This window comes from Quercus robur, chromosome 6 (assembly GCF_932294415.1).
Source record: "Quercus robur chromosome 6, dhQueRobu3.1, whole genome shotgun sequence".
NCBI classification, from domain to species: Eukaryota; Viridiplantae; Streptophyta; class Magnoliopsida; order Fagales; family Fagaceae; genus Quercus; species Quercus robur.
The window spans coordinates 42,811,768-42,826,063 of NC_065539.1; the positions used below are offsets into that span (position 1 = coordinate 42,811,768).

At 37.1% G+C, this 14,296-nt stretch overlaps 2 protein-coding genes across 2 annotated transcripts; both read left to right on the plus strand.

Moving 5' to 3' along the window:
- Positions 1 to 2,047: 2,047 nt before the first annotated feature.
- Positions 2,048 to 2,797, plus strand: LOC126690223 (uncharacterized). Its single transcript, XM_050385346.1, has one exon. The coding sequence runs from the start codon at positions 2,048 to 2,050 to the stop codon at positions 2,795 to 2,797; it is 750 nt and encodes a 249-aa protein (XP_050241303.1).
- Positions 2,798 to 4,216: 1,419 nt separating this feature from the next.
- LOC126688868 (desiccation-related protein PCC13-62-like) lies at positions 4,217 to 6,266 on the plus strand. The gene is made up of 3 exons (XM_050383755.1): positions 4,217 to 4,540; positions 4,817 to 5,042; positions 5,776 to 6,266. The coding sequence occupies exons 1-3, from the start codon at positions 4,218 to 4,220 to the stop codon at positions 6,145 to 6,147; spliced, it is 921 nt and encodes a 306-aa protein (XP_050239712.1). The 5' UTR covers position 4,217; the 3' UTR covers positions 6,148 to 6,266.
- Positions 6,267 to 14,296: the final 8,030 nt, after the last annotated feature.

Genomic DNA, 14,296 nt, shown 5'->3' on the forward strand with positions numbered 1-14,296 from the left:
GGAGGAAGAAATGCCCGAGGATGAACGAAGAAAGCCCAAATTGCCAAGAAACATCGCCGAGGACAATCCTGTTCTTGGCCAACTGAGATCAAAGAAGGGAAGAGAGGCACGCCGTCGAAGGTAGCCTCCCAGAGCATCCCAAGAAAAAGGACAAGTACAGTGGGACAGCCATGGGAGCATGGTGGAGGAGCAATTCAAGGAGAAACTATCACCTCCACATTAAATGCCCACAACTAACGTTCTGGCCGCATTAATAAGGAAATGACCCCTGAGTAGTGCTGCCTTGGTTACTGCAACTCACAGAAGGTTTGAGAAGGCGGCTGATGGGACAAACACTCGAGTGGTGACCTACTCGAGTGGTGACCTGCATAATCAACAGATGGAGAGCCAAGATCAACTGAAAGGGGGTATATAATGTGAGAAATCCTCCAGTAAAAGGGATTAGGAATTAGAAATAGAGAATACGGGAGCAATTTGTATGATCTTTGAAACCTTTGTAACCAATCACTGAAGACATAATAAGAACAAGAAACTCCTCAGATGAGGGCTGAGGACAGAATTTCACACTTTAGTCCACGTCCTTGTTATTCAACCCACTCATAACCATGTCTAATTGTTGTAACCCTCACTAAGACCTAATTCTTAAACCCATTCTCTATAAATTTATTGTATTGGGCTAGTTGGGTCTGAGTCCACTCATCTAATAGAAGAAGTACTCAAACCCAGTCCCTACAATTGGTGCCGTCTGTGGGAAGAACTTGTGTGTTAGTAAGGGCAACGATCAAGCATGGTAGGATCAGGCCCTCATCAGGCAGGCTCCCATTAGCTTGAACCGGCTAGATCCTAACAACAGGGTAACTTTCCCAACCTTGAGCGTGATCGAAATGAAGAGAATGGAAGGTTTCGGGAGGGAAGTGTGCACACCACTCAAACTAGCAGAAGCTACTCTCGTGTGGGTAGTCATGTGCTCCAGAGACAAAATAATGACCGGGCCATGCAACTAGAAGAAGTTAGGAGTCACATATCCTAGAGACAGAATGATAAGCAAGCCATGCAGCGAGAGATAGACGACTTGAAGAGAAGGCTGTGCTATGCACAACGAAGGCGATCTCATTCTAGCCCTGACATGCCCTCCGATGATGAAAGCGATGATGACTATAGGCAAAGATCGAGGACTCCTCCAAGCGAGGCCTTCTCTCACAAAAAAGAGCACTATCAGAGGCGTAAACATAAAAGCCTATCTCCTAGGGGCTTGGGAAATGATGCCATGAGCAGGGCACTAGATCAACTCTCCAAATCACCTTTCATACGCCACATAGAAGGGGCTACACTTCCTCGACGATTCCAGCAGCCAACCTTCACCATTTATAATGGCAAAACAGACCCCGTGGAGCATGTGAGCCAGTTTAACCAAAGGATGGCTGTCCATTCTAAAAATGAGGAGCTGATGTGCAAGATTTTCCCATCTAATCCCATCTAGCTTGGGACCAGTGGCAATGAGGTGGTTCAATGGCTTAAAGACGAATTCCATAGATTCATATAGGCAGCTAACCCAAGCCTTTGGCTCCCGTTTCGTTACAAACAGCAGAGCTCCTCGGCCCTTGAGTGCGTTATTGTTATTATCCATGCATGATGGAGAAACTCTAAAGGCCTACTCGGACAGATATTGGGAGATGTAAAATGAAATGGACGACAATTTTGATGATGTCGCCATCAGCACCTTCAAAAGTAGTCTCCTAGCCGAGCATGGCTTGAGGAAGTCTTTGACTGGCAAGCCGGCCACCAGTGTGCGCCAACTGATGGATCGGATCGATAAGTATAAACGAGTAGAGGAAGACCAGCTGCAAGGTAAAGGAAAAGAGAAGATTATCCCTCAGGAGAGGAGGGATTTCAGGTCGGACCGATATAATAGCAACCGCTCGAGGAGAGCTTTCGTAGGGCAATCCGGAGCAACCAACACACAGACTGTCAATACTGTATTCTGAGAACTAGTACATCGGGTGTTGGAGAAAATCAAGAACGAGCCATACTTTAAGTGGCCGAATAGATGGCAGGAGAGTCCACAAGGCGCAATCAGAACTTTTATTGCCAATACCACCAGAACCACGGACATACCACAGAGAACTGTAGGAACCTCTGGAATTATCTAGACCAGCTAGTCCGAGAAGGAAAGCTGAAGCACCTTTTGCATAATTCCAGTGGTCATCAAGGCCAGACCCATCAGGAACCCCAGAGAGATACTGCCCTAAGGCCACCCGTAAGGACGATCAATGTGATCTTGGCCGTGCTAGGAAGAACAGGCACGTGCCCTTCACGAGTGTTATCTGTGGCTCAGCTGCTTGCCGAGGAGTCCCAGCCAGAGCCGAAGAGGGCCAGAATGAATTTTCACCCAATCCTAAGTTTTTCAGAAGAAGACAAGATCGAAACCACCCAACCCCATGAGGATGCACTGTTGATCACTCTCAGAATCGGGGACTACGATGTGAAAAGAGTGATGGTGGATGGTGGCAGTGGGGCCGAGGTTATGTATCTCGACCTCTACAAAGGGTTGAGGCTAAAACCGGAAGATTTGATGCCCTATAACTCTCCTTTGATGAGCTTTGACGGGAAGCTTGTTATTCCAAAGGGCATGATTAGGCTACCCATTCAGACCGGCCCAGAGATAGTGGAGGTGAACTTTATCGTGGTGGACACCTATTCTCCCTATACAGCCATCGTAGGTAGGCCCTGGCTCCATACCTTGGGGGCTGTTGCCTCCTCCTTGCATCAGAAGGTGAAATTCCTGTCAGGAGACTAAGTTCTTGAAATCCGTGGTTGCCAATCCACGGCAAGGTAGTGTGTGGTGGCTGCCATCTCACATCGGCTCGATGCGAAGTCCTCGGCCTCTGCTGAAAAGAACTTATAGCAATCAAAGGCCCCAGTGTCACCTGCTGATACAGTTGCCAAGGAGGCAAAATGCGAAGATCTAGATATATTTAATAATTCAAGCTAACATCAATAGAACCACTTCAATTTATCATTCTTGTGTGTAGCCACAGATTATATACTAATAGTTTATAATAGCCATATCTTGAGATATAAAATACAACTATTGAAGACTTTTTTTTTGAGAAATAACTCTTGAAGACTTGAAAAATAGAATCACCCATAAGTAGAAGCAAATATAAATTTTTTGATGTTTATTTATAGACACTCATCGTATAATGATTTATTGCTGATAAAAAGCATTGGATGATGTTTTTTAGGTCAACGAAATGGACAGTTATATTTGCTAATAACTTCGAAAATTAATTTGCACTTTTTGGTAATTATAACAAGGACATCCAAAATTCAAATTGTTTCTCCCCATTTATAAGCTCAACAAAAATATTTTAATGAATTCAATATCACTATAAGGAGACGGTTTTCGTGGCTTGCTTGCATACTTCTACGGTTTGCCACATTCTCCACATTTTGTAACTTTTATCTTATATTTATCAATCATTTACATCCAGTTGCAGCAGGAAAATTGCCATGGAATAGCGCCTAGAAATAGACCATTTCATGGATTCATAAAGAGCGTGCGCATAAGCCTCCCAAGGGACATCCATGTCACATAATGGATAGACTCAATGTGCTTGACTATAAGCCAAATCCTATGGAACCCAAACAATGCTACATACACAATATATATCAATCATAAGCCACCACTTCAGCAACTACGAAAAATATAAGAGAAAAATAATATGGTAGAGTTTTTATCTAAAAATAATAATAATAAAATGGTAGAAACGGTTGTTATTAGACTTATTGTACGGGTCAAGTGCATCATAAATTCACAACTCAAATAAAATAGAATTAGTTTTACCTTTTCAAATCATCCCCCATTCAACAGCCACCGAACCATTCAAAAATAATGTCCATATTATTCCAAATATAAATAGTAGCTGCATCATCAATTTGACATATCTACGTACGTTGACATTATTCCAAATATAAACAGTAGCTACAGCATCAATCTGACATATCTACATCAGCATTATCTAAATATAAGCAATGACATTAGCCTTATCAAAAAAATAAGCAAAAAAAAAAAAAAAAACCAACGACGTTAGCGATGTGGCATTTTTCTAAATATAACCAGCCAGAGATTATATATAAATATAAACAGTAGTAACATCAATCAGACATATCTGAGAGTAGCTATCTAGCAACAATAGACAACAAAAAGGAAAATTATGGCACTAACTGCTGCTAGCACAACCACCATCACCACTTTACTAATATCCCTACTCTTCCTTCCCAAATTTTATTCTTCTGAACTCGACTCACACACATCAATCGCAAAAGCAGATGTGGATCTTCTGGAATTTCCTCTAAATTTAGAGTTCTTTGAAGCTGAATTCTTTTTGTATGGCGCTCTGGGTTATGGATTAGATAAAGTTGCTCCAAATTTAACGCAGGGAGGTCCAACACCCATTGGTGCTAAAAAGGCAAATTTAGATCCTTTTACCAGGGATGTTATTGAGCAATTTGCTTACCAAGAAGTTGGACACTTGAGGTTTTTCTCTTGAAATCATTATTTAATTTATTTATGTCTTTATGTGTGTTGGTATAATGACTAATGGGTTCTAGTTAGTTTATTAGATAAAGATTTTCATCCTTGAATAAGGGATTTGGATTTGAATACCATCTATAATGAAAAGAAACACATTGATGGCTTAACATAATGACAAACAACAATTATCATAACGTAGATACTATAAATTTTAAATCCTATCGTAGCAATAATTTCTTTTAAATGTCAAAGGTACTAACTATTAAGTTCTTGATGCAGGGCCATTCAAAAAGTTGTTAAAGGATTTCCAAGACCATTATTGGACTTAAGTAAAGAATCATTTGCAAAAGTGGTTGATGCTGCAGTAGGGAAAAAGCTGTCCCCACCTTTTGATCCTTATTATAGTGGAGTTCACTACCTCCTTGCATCTTACCTTATTCCTTATGTTGGACTCACGGGCTACGTTGGAACAATTCCAAAACTCCAGGCCCCTACTTCTAGAAGGGTAACTGATATTTAAACTTGATTATTGATCCCTAGTAATGTTCTAAGAAATAAACAGTAATCACAATTTATTGCTTTTACGTGCATGTATGTGTATATATACATAGTTATATACTACCATTGTTTTTTATAGAATAAACTATCATTTTTCCTCTTAGAAATGATAAAGCTTGACTAATGGAATTTGTAATTTTTCAAAGGTCCATAATCAACTTATATTTGGTATAACTCACCTAATAATTTTTTTTGGGATTAATATTTTAAAAATCCTATTGTTGGATTACCTATGTTCTCTAAATTTTTAACATACACGCTAAATTTGGTATCAATTATATGTAATTTTCCTTTTTACTCCATCAACTCATTTTTTCTGCCTAACTTCAAAGTACAAAAATGGAAAGTTAAACATTTTATATATGACATTATAATTAATCTCTGCTCGTCTTTAAATATTGCATGCATATAAGGTATAAGGAGACAATGCAATTCAAGTTATTTAACAGTGGATTTGTCAAATTCCACGTTTGATATATAGTTATTAAGTGATATAACATTGATAAAAGTTACACCAAGTTTAATTTAAACCAAACCCTTTTTTGATTTGAAAGGTAGATTAGTAGAGCACAAAAACACAAATTCAGTTCATAACACTTACTCTGATATCATAATATATTACTACTTGTCCAAAAATCATGAAGTTATTATGATAAGAATGTGGACGTGTATATGTTTAGCTCGTTGCAGGCCTATTAGGTGTGGAATCGGGCCAAGATGCAGTTATTCGAGCATACCTGTATGAGCATGCACACAAGATTGTGAAACCATATGGAATAACGGTGGCACAGTTTTCAAATTACTTTTCGGATCTAAGGAACAAGCTTGGACATGAAGGTGTCAAAGATGAAGGTCTTTGGGTTCCCAAATCTGAGGGTGCTGAGGGAAAGATCAATGGGAACGCACTTGCTGGAGATGCAGACTCTGTTGCATATGATAGGACCGCTGAGGAGATATTGAGGGTTGTTTATGGCTCCGGTGATGAGCATAAACCTGGTGGGTTCTATCCAAAAGGAGGCAATGGTAACATTGCCAGATCTCATCTACATTAATTCTATGCCTATAGCTTGATTACAAGAAAACAAGTTCTAGTGTTTTTTGGTTCATTGTTTAAAGTATGTAACCTTTTGGTTGATAATAAATAAATAAATAAATCTTTTGTGAGTCTTTATGATTATATGCGTAACAAAATTGTTGTTTTAAGTTTTTTTTTTCTCTTGTTTGTTCAAAAGCTTAGAGTTTATTTGGGTTCCAATAAATCCATTTGTGTAATGAGTTTATGATAAAGAATAATTACCACGGAACGAGCGTTATAAGTTCAAATCCTGCTATATCATTTTTTTTTAAAAGGCTTAGACTTTGTAATTTGAACATTGAACTTGAGAGAGTAAGAGAAATAGAGCAAAATTAAAGTATAAAACCACGTAGCCCTAATGTCTTCCAATATCTCACTATCAATCTTTTTAGGGTCCGTTTGGATATAGCTGAAAACCGAAAACTGAAATTGTAAACTGAAAAACACTGTAGCAAAATAATTTTTAAATGTGTGAATAGTACCGTGGTACCTATTTTTAATGAAAAAGTTGCTGAAAAGTGTAGTTTGTGGGACCCATAAACAGTGCACGAGAACACTGTTCACAGAAGAAAAGTCAAAAAGTTACGGCTGGGGAAAAAAAAAAAAAAAAAAAAATTCTGAAACGCAAATGTGCATCTGGGAAGCACAAAACCCAAAGCATTTTGTGCTTTCCAAACGCACTCATAGACTTCTTTGGGGGAATCACAACCCAGAGGAGCGACGAAGTCCACTGTCTAGCGTGAGACAGTGGACAAATATTTGTATATGAATCATGATGGAGTCCTAGAAGCAAAATCTCCTTGACATTACTATAAATCCCATTTAATCATTTGTATTAAACTCATATTCTTCTTCATTGTCAGTTTTATATTAAAGAACTAACTACAAAACATGTCCAGCACCAAAAAAGAAATATTTTCATAGTTTTGCCCACTTCAGGTATAGCTGTCAACTCTTTCACAGTTTCTTGCATCCTGAAATCGATCAAGCATGACGATTCATTTCCTTTCTTCATATTCACCTTGCTCTGGTTTGCACAAACATCGAGTGTTTTGAATAAACGTTCAACACCTAGGAAGAGTGGGAATAAGAGTTAAGATTTGCATTTACTTCCATCCGGTTGGAGCAAGAATCTTACTTTGGATACTATATAGAGAAAAGTCAAGAGAGAGATACCAAGGCAGAAATCAATAATGAAATTTGGCATATCAAAGAAACTGAACTAATAATATAAAATGTTAAATTCAAAATTTGATGTCTTAAATCATTTTATTATATATGTTCTTACTTAATTTTCCACCTTTTCTTTTTAGGAGATTTGAATTTTGACATATCCAATTTGTGTGTGCTTAATGAAACAAATTGTATTCTGTTCTCAGATATGACCTATATGCATAAATAAAACTAACCAGTCAATATGGAAATAAATAATTGTAAATTGAACAAAAATTACAATACGAATTTTAATCAACTCTTTTCTCAAAAAAAAAAAAAAAAAAAAAAAATATATATATATATATATATATATACACTTTCATTCTTCTTGATTGCCATTTCTTTCTTTCATTCCTTTTTTCTAGAAACTTGATTGCCATTCTACGTCTATAGATTTTAGTCCTTTCCATTTGAAATAAAACAATGCTAGTCTTGCACTACAAGAAAAAACGACTTTTAGCGTCAACTAATAATTGACACTAAAAATAGTATGTTGCCGCGAAAAACGTTTTTCGAGTCAACCAAGTAGTTGACGCAGAGCTGGGATTGGTGTTGTGATAAGAGATGTTGAAGGCAGATTAAAGGCAGCTTTATGCAGAAAAATTAAAGCTCCATTGGGATCACTCGAAGTTGAAGCTAAGGCCTATGAGGCTGGTCTGTTGCTGGCAAGGCATTTGGGGCTGCGAGATGTTGTGCTGGAAGGTGATTCCTTGATAATCTCCAATGCTCTCAAGCGACTTACACTACCACCCTGTTCTGTTCATGCTATTATGGAAGGCATTCATGAGTTAGGTGCTGAAATTGGTGTTGTTCATTTCTCTCATGTACGCAGAATTGGCAATAAGCCAGCCCATATTCTAGCAAGACAAGCTCAAAACCTTGTCAATGATGTAATTTGGATTGAAGAGATTCCTTGTTATATTCAGCAAGCTCTTATCCAGGATATATCTGTACTGTGATGTTGTTATAATAATAGTTTCAATGTGTTTTCTAAAAAAAGTTCTCCAACCAATATGTCCTCCTTCAGAGTATTACTCATGTCGTTCTCTGGTTATACTCTAGCAGTATAACTGGAGGGATACCTCCGTACTTTTATGGCTGGGTTGTGGCACTTTAGGAAATCCCTTGAATAGACTCACCTTCACTGTAAGGATCTAGGGACTATTCAATGCCGTTCTACTGGCGGTATGTATTCAGACTCGGCTGACCGAAAACCTCTCATAGCTGTAGGGAAGTCATAAAAGGAGACAGAGCGTCCAGGGTAGAGACACCTCATTCTAGCAGACAAGATTCAAGATTCCAGATTCAAGAAACAAAGAAGCGAAGGGAAATGGAATCAAGGCCGATAAGATTTGAAGGGCAATCCAATGTAATACGCAATATTGTATTTCTAATAATGGAAAGCCATGCCTAGAATCAAAAATCCTAATAATTGGATTGAAATAGCAATAGAAAAAAGCCTAGAAAAAGATAATATTAAAAAGGAATTAATAAGATTTTGGAAAGAGTTTTACAAGAAATATTTTAAAATGCAATCGAACGGTACCCAGGATGAAGAGAAGACTAAATCAATCCTAAATGAAGATGATAGTTCCCTGAATCAAGATGATTGTACCCGTGATGATAGTACCCTTGAAGAGAGTATCCGTGAAGAGAGTACACTGAATCAAGATGATAGTACACAGACTTAAGAAAAGAGTACCAATAATGAAGAAGATAGTACTCTGAATGCTAAAAAGACTATAAACAAATCTATTAAGAAGAATAAAAGAGGTAATACTAAATCTGAACAGTATAAGCAAGAAGTCTTCGATATTTTGCATGATTCAAAAAAAAGCCTCCCATTATCAGAAGATGAATTAAAAAAGATCCAAATGAAGATTGAGGACCTGACTATGTTGTTCGATGAGGAATCTATGTTTATCAAAAAAAAAAAAAAAAAAAAAAAAAAAAAGTATTTGACGCAGAGTTATGCTACAAAAATAAAATTTTTTAGTGTCAACTAATATCTATTTCGCATCAAAAATTTTGTTGACGCAAAAAGCCTAAAAATGTCATCATCTAAGTTTTTTTTTTTGAGAGAGTTTCAACCTATGGCGTCTGCTTCTAATGATAGCTCATTATCATCTGACCAAGACACCAATCAGTTTTTGGTGTAGGCGGGGATTGAACTCCAGATCTCTTATACAACCATCAGAGACTTTACTAGTTGAGCTAACTGGAACCCACGTCATCATCTAAGTTGAGTCAATTGATCGTGTAATAGTAATACAATGCATCTTTCGCTTCAGCCAAAAAAAAAAGCCTTTTTTTTCCCGGGTATTGGTTGGCATACACAATAACTAACAAAATCAAAGCAATTAGCCAAGACTAGTATGCATATAAAATACACTAAATATTATTAATAATATTTAGGCATAAATACACTTTTGGTCGCTACATTTTGGGCCGTTTTTCAGTTTGGTCCCTAAACTGATTTTGCTTCTAGGTTAGTCCTTGATTTTTTAAAATTGTTTTTAAAATGGTCCCTCGTCAACCCAGTAACAGAAAAATCTAAGATGGCAAACGAAGTGTATAGGTGGCATATTAGATGCTGATGTGGCTAATAAAATAACATTAATAAATACCACATCAACATGCATGTCAGCATTTTAATAAATAAAAAAGCCATCTCAGAAAATTAAAAAACAAATAACGAAATAAATTTTTTTAAACATCTTAATTTTTTTTTTTTTTTTTTGCTTTTCATTATTTTCAGAAGAACATTGTTCTTCTTCCCCAGGACAGGACATGAACTTCATGCTTCATGTTCTTCCCCAAATCAAACCCAATAAATCCAAGAAATCAAACCTAATAAATCCAAGAAATCAAACTCATAAACCACCCAATAAATCTAAGAAATCAAACCCATAAACATCCAGTAAATCAAGCCCAACAAATCCAAGAAATCAAACCCAGAAACCTCTAGTAAATCAAACCCAATAAATCCAAGAAATAAATATACAAATTCACATAAAAAAATAAAAAAACCCACAAACACAAAACCAAACTCACCAAGACATCTCGATCTCCGAAACACAAACATGGCCACACTGATCTCCACGGCCACTACCGACCACCCACTCCTACAGAAACCCAGAAAAACCCCACCTACAACCAAACCTGTAAACACAAATCCAAGACCCATACCAATCTCCACGACCACACCAATCTCCACGGCCACAGACCACCCCCACTAAAACCTAGAAAAACCCAGCCTTTCCAACCAAACCCAGCCATCTCCATCTCCATCTCTAACCAAACCCATAATCCAAGACCCATGGATTACCGGTCTCCACCCCGACCACCAATCTCCATCTCCATTACTGACCACCCACAGAAAACTAGAAAAACCCAGAGATTAGAGAGTCGGGTTTAGAGAGAGAGAAATGTCAGAGATTAAGAGAGAGAGAGAGAGAGAGAGGGATTGAAAGCTTGAACAAAGAAAGAAGAAAAAGAAAGATACAAACACAAATACGCACCAAGAGACAAGAAAGAGAGGATTTGAAGAAAAAAAAGGAAAAGAAAAGAAGATAGATACAGACACAAACACAGAGAAAGAGAGGATCTGGAAAAAAAAAAAAAAATCTTTTTTTGTTTTTGATTTTGAATTTTTTTAGTTTAATTTTTTTTAAATTTTTATTAATTAAAATGCTGACTTGTCATTAAAATACAGGCATGGATGCTGACGTGGTATTTATTAATGTTATTTTATTAGCCACATCAGTATCTAACATGCCACTTATGCACTCCATTTGCTACCTCAAATTTTTCTGTTATTGGGTTGATGGTAGGGACCATTTTAAAAACGATTTTAAAAAATCAATGACTGACCTAGGAGCAAAATTAATTTAGGGATCAAATTGAGAAATGACCCAAAATGTAGGAACCAAAAGTGCATTTATACATAATATTTACAATTAACATTATAAAAGAAATTGTTACATTCCTTATTTTCATTTGGGATTCAATAAAATAAAATTTTAAATTAAAAAAAAAATTGAGCCAATGCTCTTAAATTTTGTGAGAGTGCTTTTTTCTTCAGCACACTGGCCTTAGGATCCTGGGCCAAATAGTTGTAGTTTGGTGGAGTGGGCTTGGTTCGCCGCAGCTAAGGGGTTGTTTAAGAACCAAGTGGCGCACATGGCATGTTTTCTACAATACACATAAACTAGCAAAACAAAAATATTTGTATTGAATCAACAACGAAAACAGCAAAAGAGTGCAAAGTAATCAGGAAATACACAAAACAATTATTAGGGATCCTCAAATTAATAAGAAATACTTCATTAGTTTTTCTTAATTATAGTTAAATTGCGCTCACTAAGACGTGATACGAGGTTCAAATAAGCTCAAAAATTACAGACTTTGATGACTATCTAGGCCTCTAAGACTTGTAAAATTTGAACCCTTTTGAATCCAAGTATGGGCTATAGTGGTTGTTTCTGGGATACCGGGAGATATTTCACTATTTTCCCTTGAATTTGACAAAGTTCTCTTAATGGTTTCTTGTCGAGATTTTTTTATTTCTCCCTAAAAAATTCCTCCCTTTTGCCGGCTGTTTCCCCCCCTTTTTATAGTGTTATTCTAGGGTCCCGGGGAACTATTAATTCCCCTATTTTGCTCCCTGGGTACCAGAGCCCGTTTTGTGCCCATCACCCAGAAGGTTGAGCCTTTCCCTGTTTCTCATATTTTCCTCCTTTTGGTGTTGTTTCTTTGAAAGCCCATGGCTGACTTTCCATTCCGAAGTGCGCTTGTTCCTAATTTCACGTTCCTCAAAACCTCTTACCCCTTATCGTTCAGCTTTTGGCCGTCCTTCCTCTTTGTCATTTTTCTCAAGTGAGCAAAATCCATCTCTGCTGGTTCAAAGGTCTTCGCTGCTACTTCCTCTTTTAGACCTCAACAAATTTCAACCCAAGGGTCTTCCAATAGCAATTCTCACCCTTTCCAGGCCTCTTGCCCTTCAAAAATTTCATTGAGCTAAAACAACCTACACATTCCCAACAAAATCAAAATCACACCCAAAAAAATTTGACTAAATAAATACATAATTGCAAAAGGCAATGAGATGAAAACTAGATCCATTTTACAATACCATAAACACCTTGGGTTGCTTTAGAAATTCCTTCACAATCTAGCCACAAACCAAAACCCATTAAAAAAAATTTAGTCTTAGATTCTATAAAGAACTCAAAAACATAAATTTGTCACATTTTCTATCCAACGAAAGAGGACATAACAGCTAAAGCAAAATTTTACACTAGGTGAAAGAAGTGGTTCTGACATTGTGGAAGATGAAATAAAATGCTTCAATTGTTAGAAATACTAAATAATTGTATTTTATTTCTCAAGTAATAAAAATATACAAGACTATAGGAGTGCAATAATATAGGAGGCAAGTACAAGTATGTGTGCAAGACAAGCCTAAAACCCACAAGCCTATTACACGTTACAACCCCCCTCAAACTCAAGGTGGGTGGGGGAGACCATCTTAAGTTTGTCAACCAAAGTACAAAGATGTCCCTTAGGATGTGACTTAGTGAAAATATTTGCAAGTTGATCTTGAGAGGAGACAGAAAGCATCTCGAGAGCACCATGGACAATATGATAACAGATAAAATGACAATCAATCTCGATGTGTTTAATATATTCATGGAAAACATCATTGTGAGCAATCTAAATGGCGCTCCAGTAATAACAATAAAGAGGAGTGGCAGAGGATGTGAACGCATCTAAATTCTTGGGAAGGGCATGACATTCCACTTCAATACTGGAGAGTTTGTTTCTTGATTTGCCAAGAAATTAGAGAAGAACCAAGAAGAAAATAATAGCTAGTGGTTGACCTTCGATTAGTGTGAACTCCTACCCAATCCACATCAAAGAATGCACTGAATAATATGAATGATTGTAAATTGAAACGGAAAAATATGAATTTTGATCTTATTCTCATTCTTCTTTATTAACTTTCCTTTTTCATCTTTTTTTTTTCTTTAATCTTTTTCTTCTTTCTCTTTATCTTCTTTCCTGTTTTTTGACAAAGGTCCAAGATTTTAGTTATGTTTTTACCTTTTCATTTATCCCATATCAACACCCGATAAGGATCATTTCCATTTGAAATGAAACTGATAGGGGTAAATCCCAACGTAGATGGATTGAATTAACAAAGTCAAACTTTAGAGATGAGGTAACCCGAAACGACCCGGACAGAAAGATAAGGAAACAGATAGAAACTTTTAAATGAACGGATAAAAAGGAGACGGTCTGTTGAAGCCACATGTCACCCTTATGGCATCTACATGGCATCCACGTGGCATGGGTTTTCTCCAAGGATTCTAGTATGGAAATGTCTTGTGCTCCACGCCCACCATAATCATAGGAATCCCTGTAAGGAAATAATCCCGTAAATTGCGAATATTAATGGAGATCTTCCCTATAAGGAAATACCCTCTCCACCAAGAAATTAAGATTGGCTCTACATTACTATAAAAACCCCAAAACCCTCACAAATCAAGGTACGCGTAATTCACCTAGCTCTAGCACTCTAGAGTTGTAGAAATTCTCTCTAACTTAACCTTCGGACCAGATGCTTTCGGGAATTTAACATTCTATGATACTTTTATAAGTGATTAAACAGAAACTTAATCATGCCTGGCTCTTCGGACCAGATGTTTTTGGGAATTTAATACACCATGACATCTTTATAAGTGTTTAAACAGATCCTTAGTCATGCCTGGCAACTCAGACCAGGCGCTTTGGGAAAATTAAAGCTCTGTGACATCTTTATAAGTGATTAAATAGAACCTTAATCTTGCCTGGCTCGTCGGACCATATGCTTAGGGGAAATTAACACTCTATGACTTCTTTATATGTGA

Excerpts from the sequence above, each read along its gene's own strand:
- LOC126688868 (XM_050383755.1), top strand. The coding sequence starts at position 4,218 with ATGGCACTAACTGCTGCTAGCACAACCACCATCACCACTTTACTAATA. Across the intron at positions 4,541-4,816 it reads CAAGAAGTTGGACACTTGAG|GGCCATTCAAAAAGTTGTTA; the intron begins GTTTTTCTCTTG and ends TTCTTGATGCAG. Across the intron at positions 5,043-5,775 it reads AGGCCCCTACTTCTAGAAGG|CTCGTTGCAGGCCTATTAGG; the intron begins GTAACTGATATT and ends GTATATGTTTAG.
- LOC126690223 (XM_050385346.1), top strand. The coding sequence starts at position 2,048 with ATGGCAGGAGAGTCCACAAGGCGCAATCAGAACTTTTATTGCCAATAC.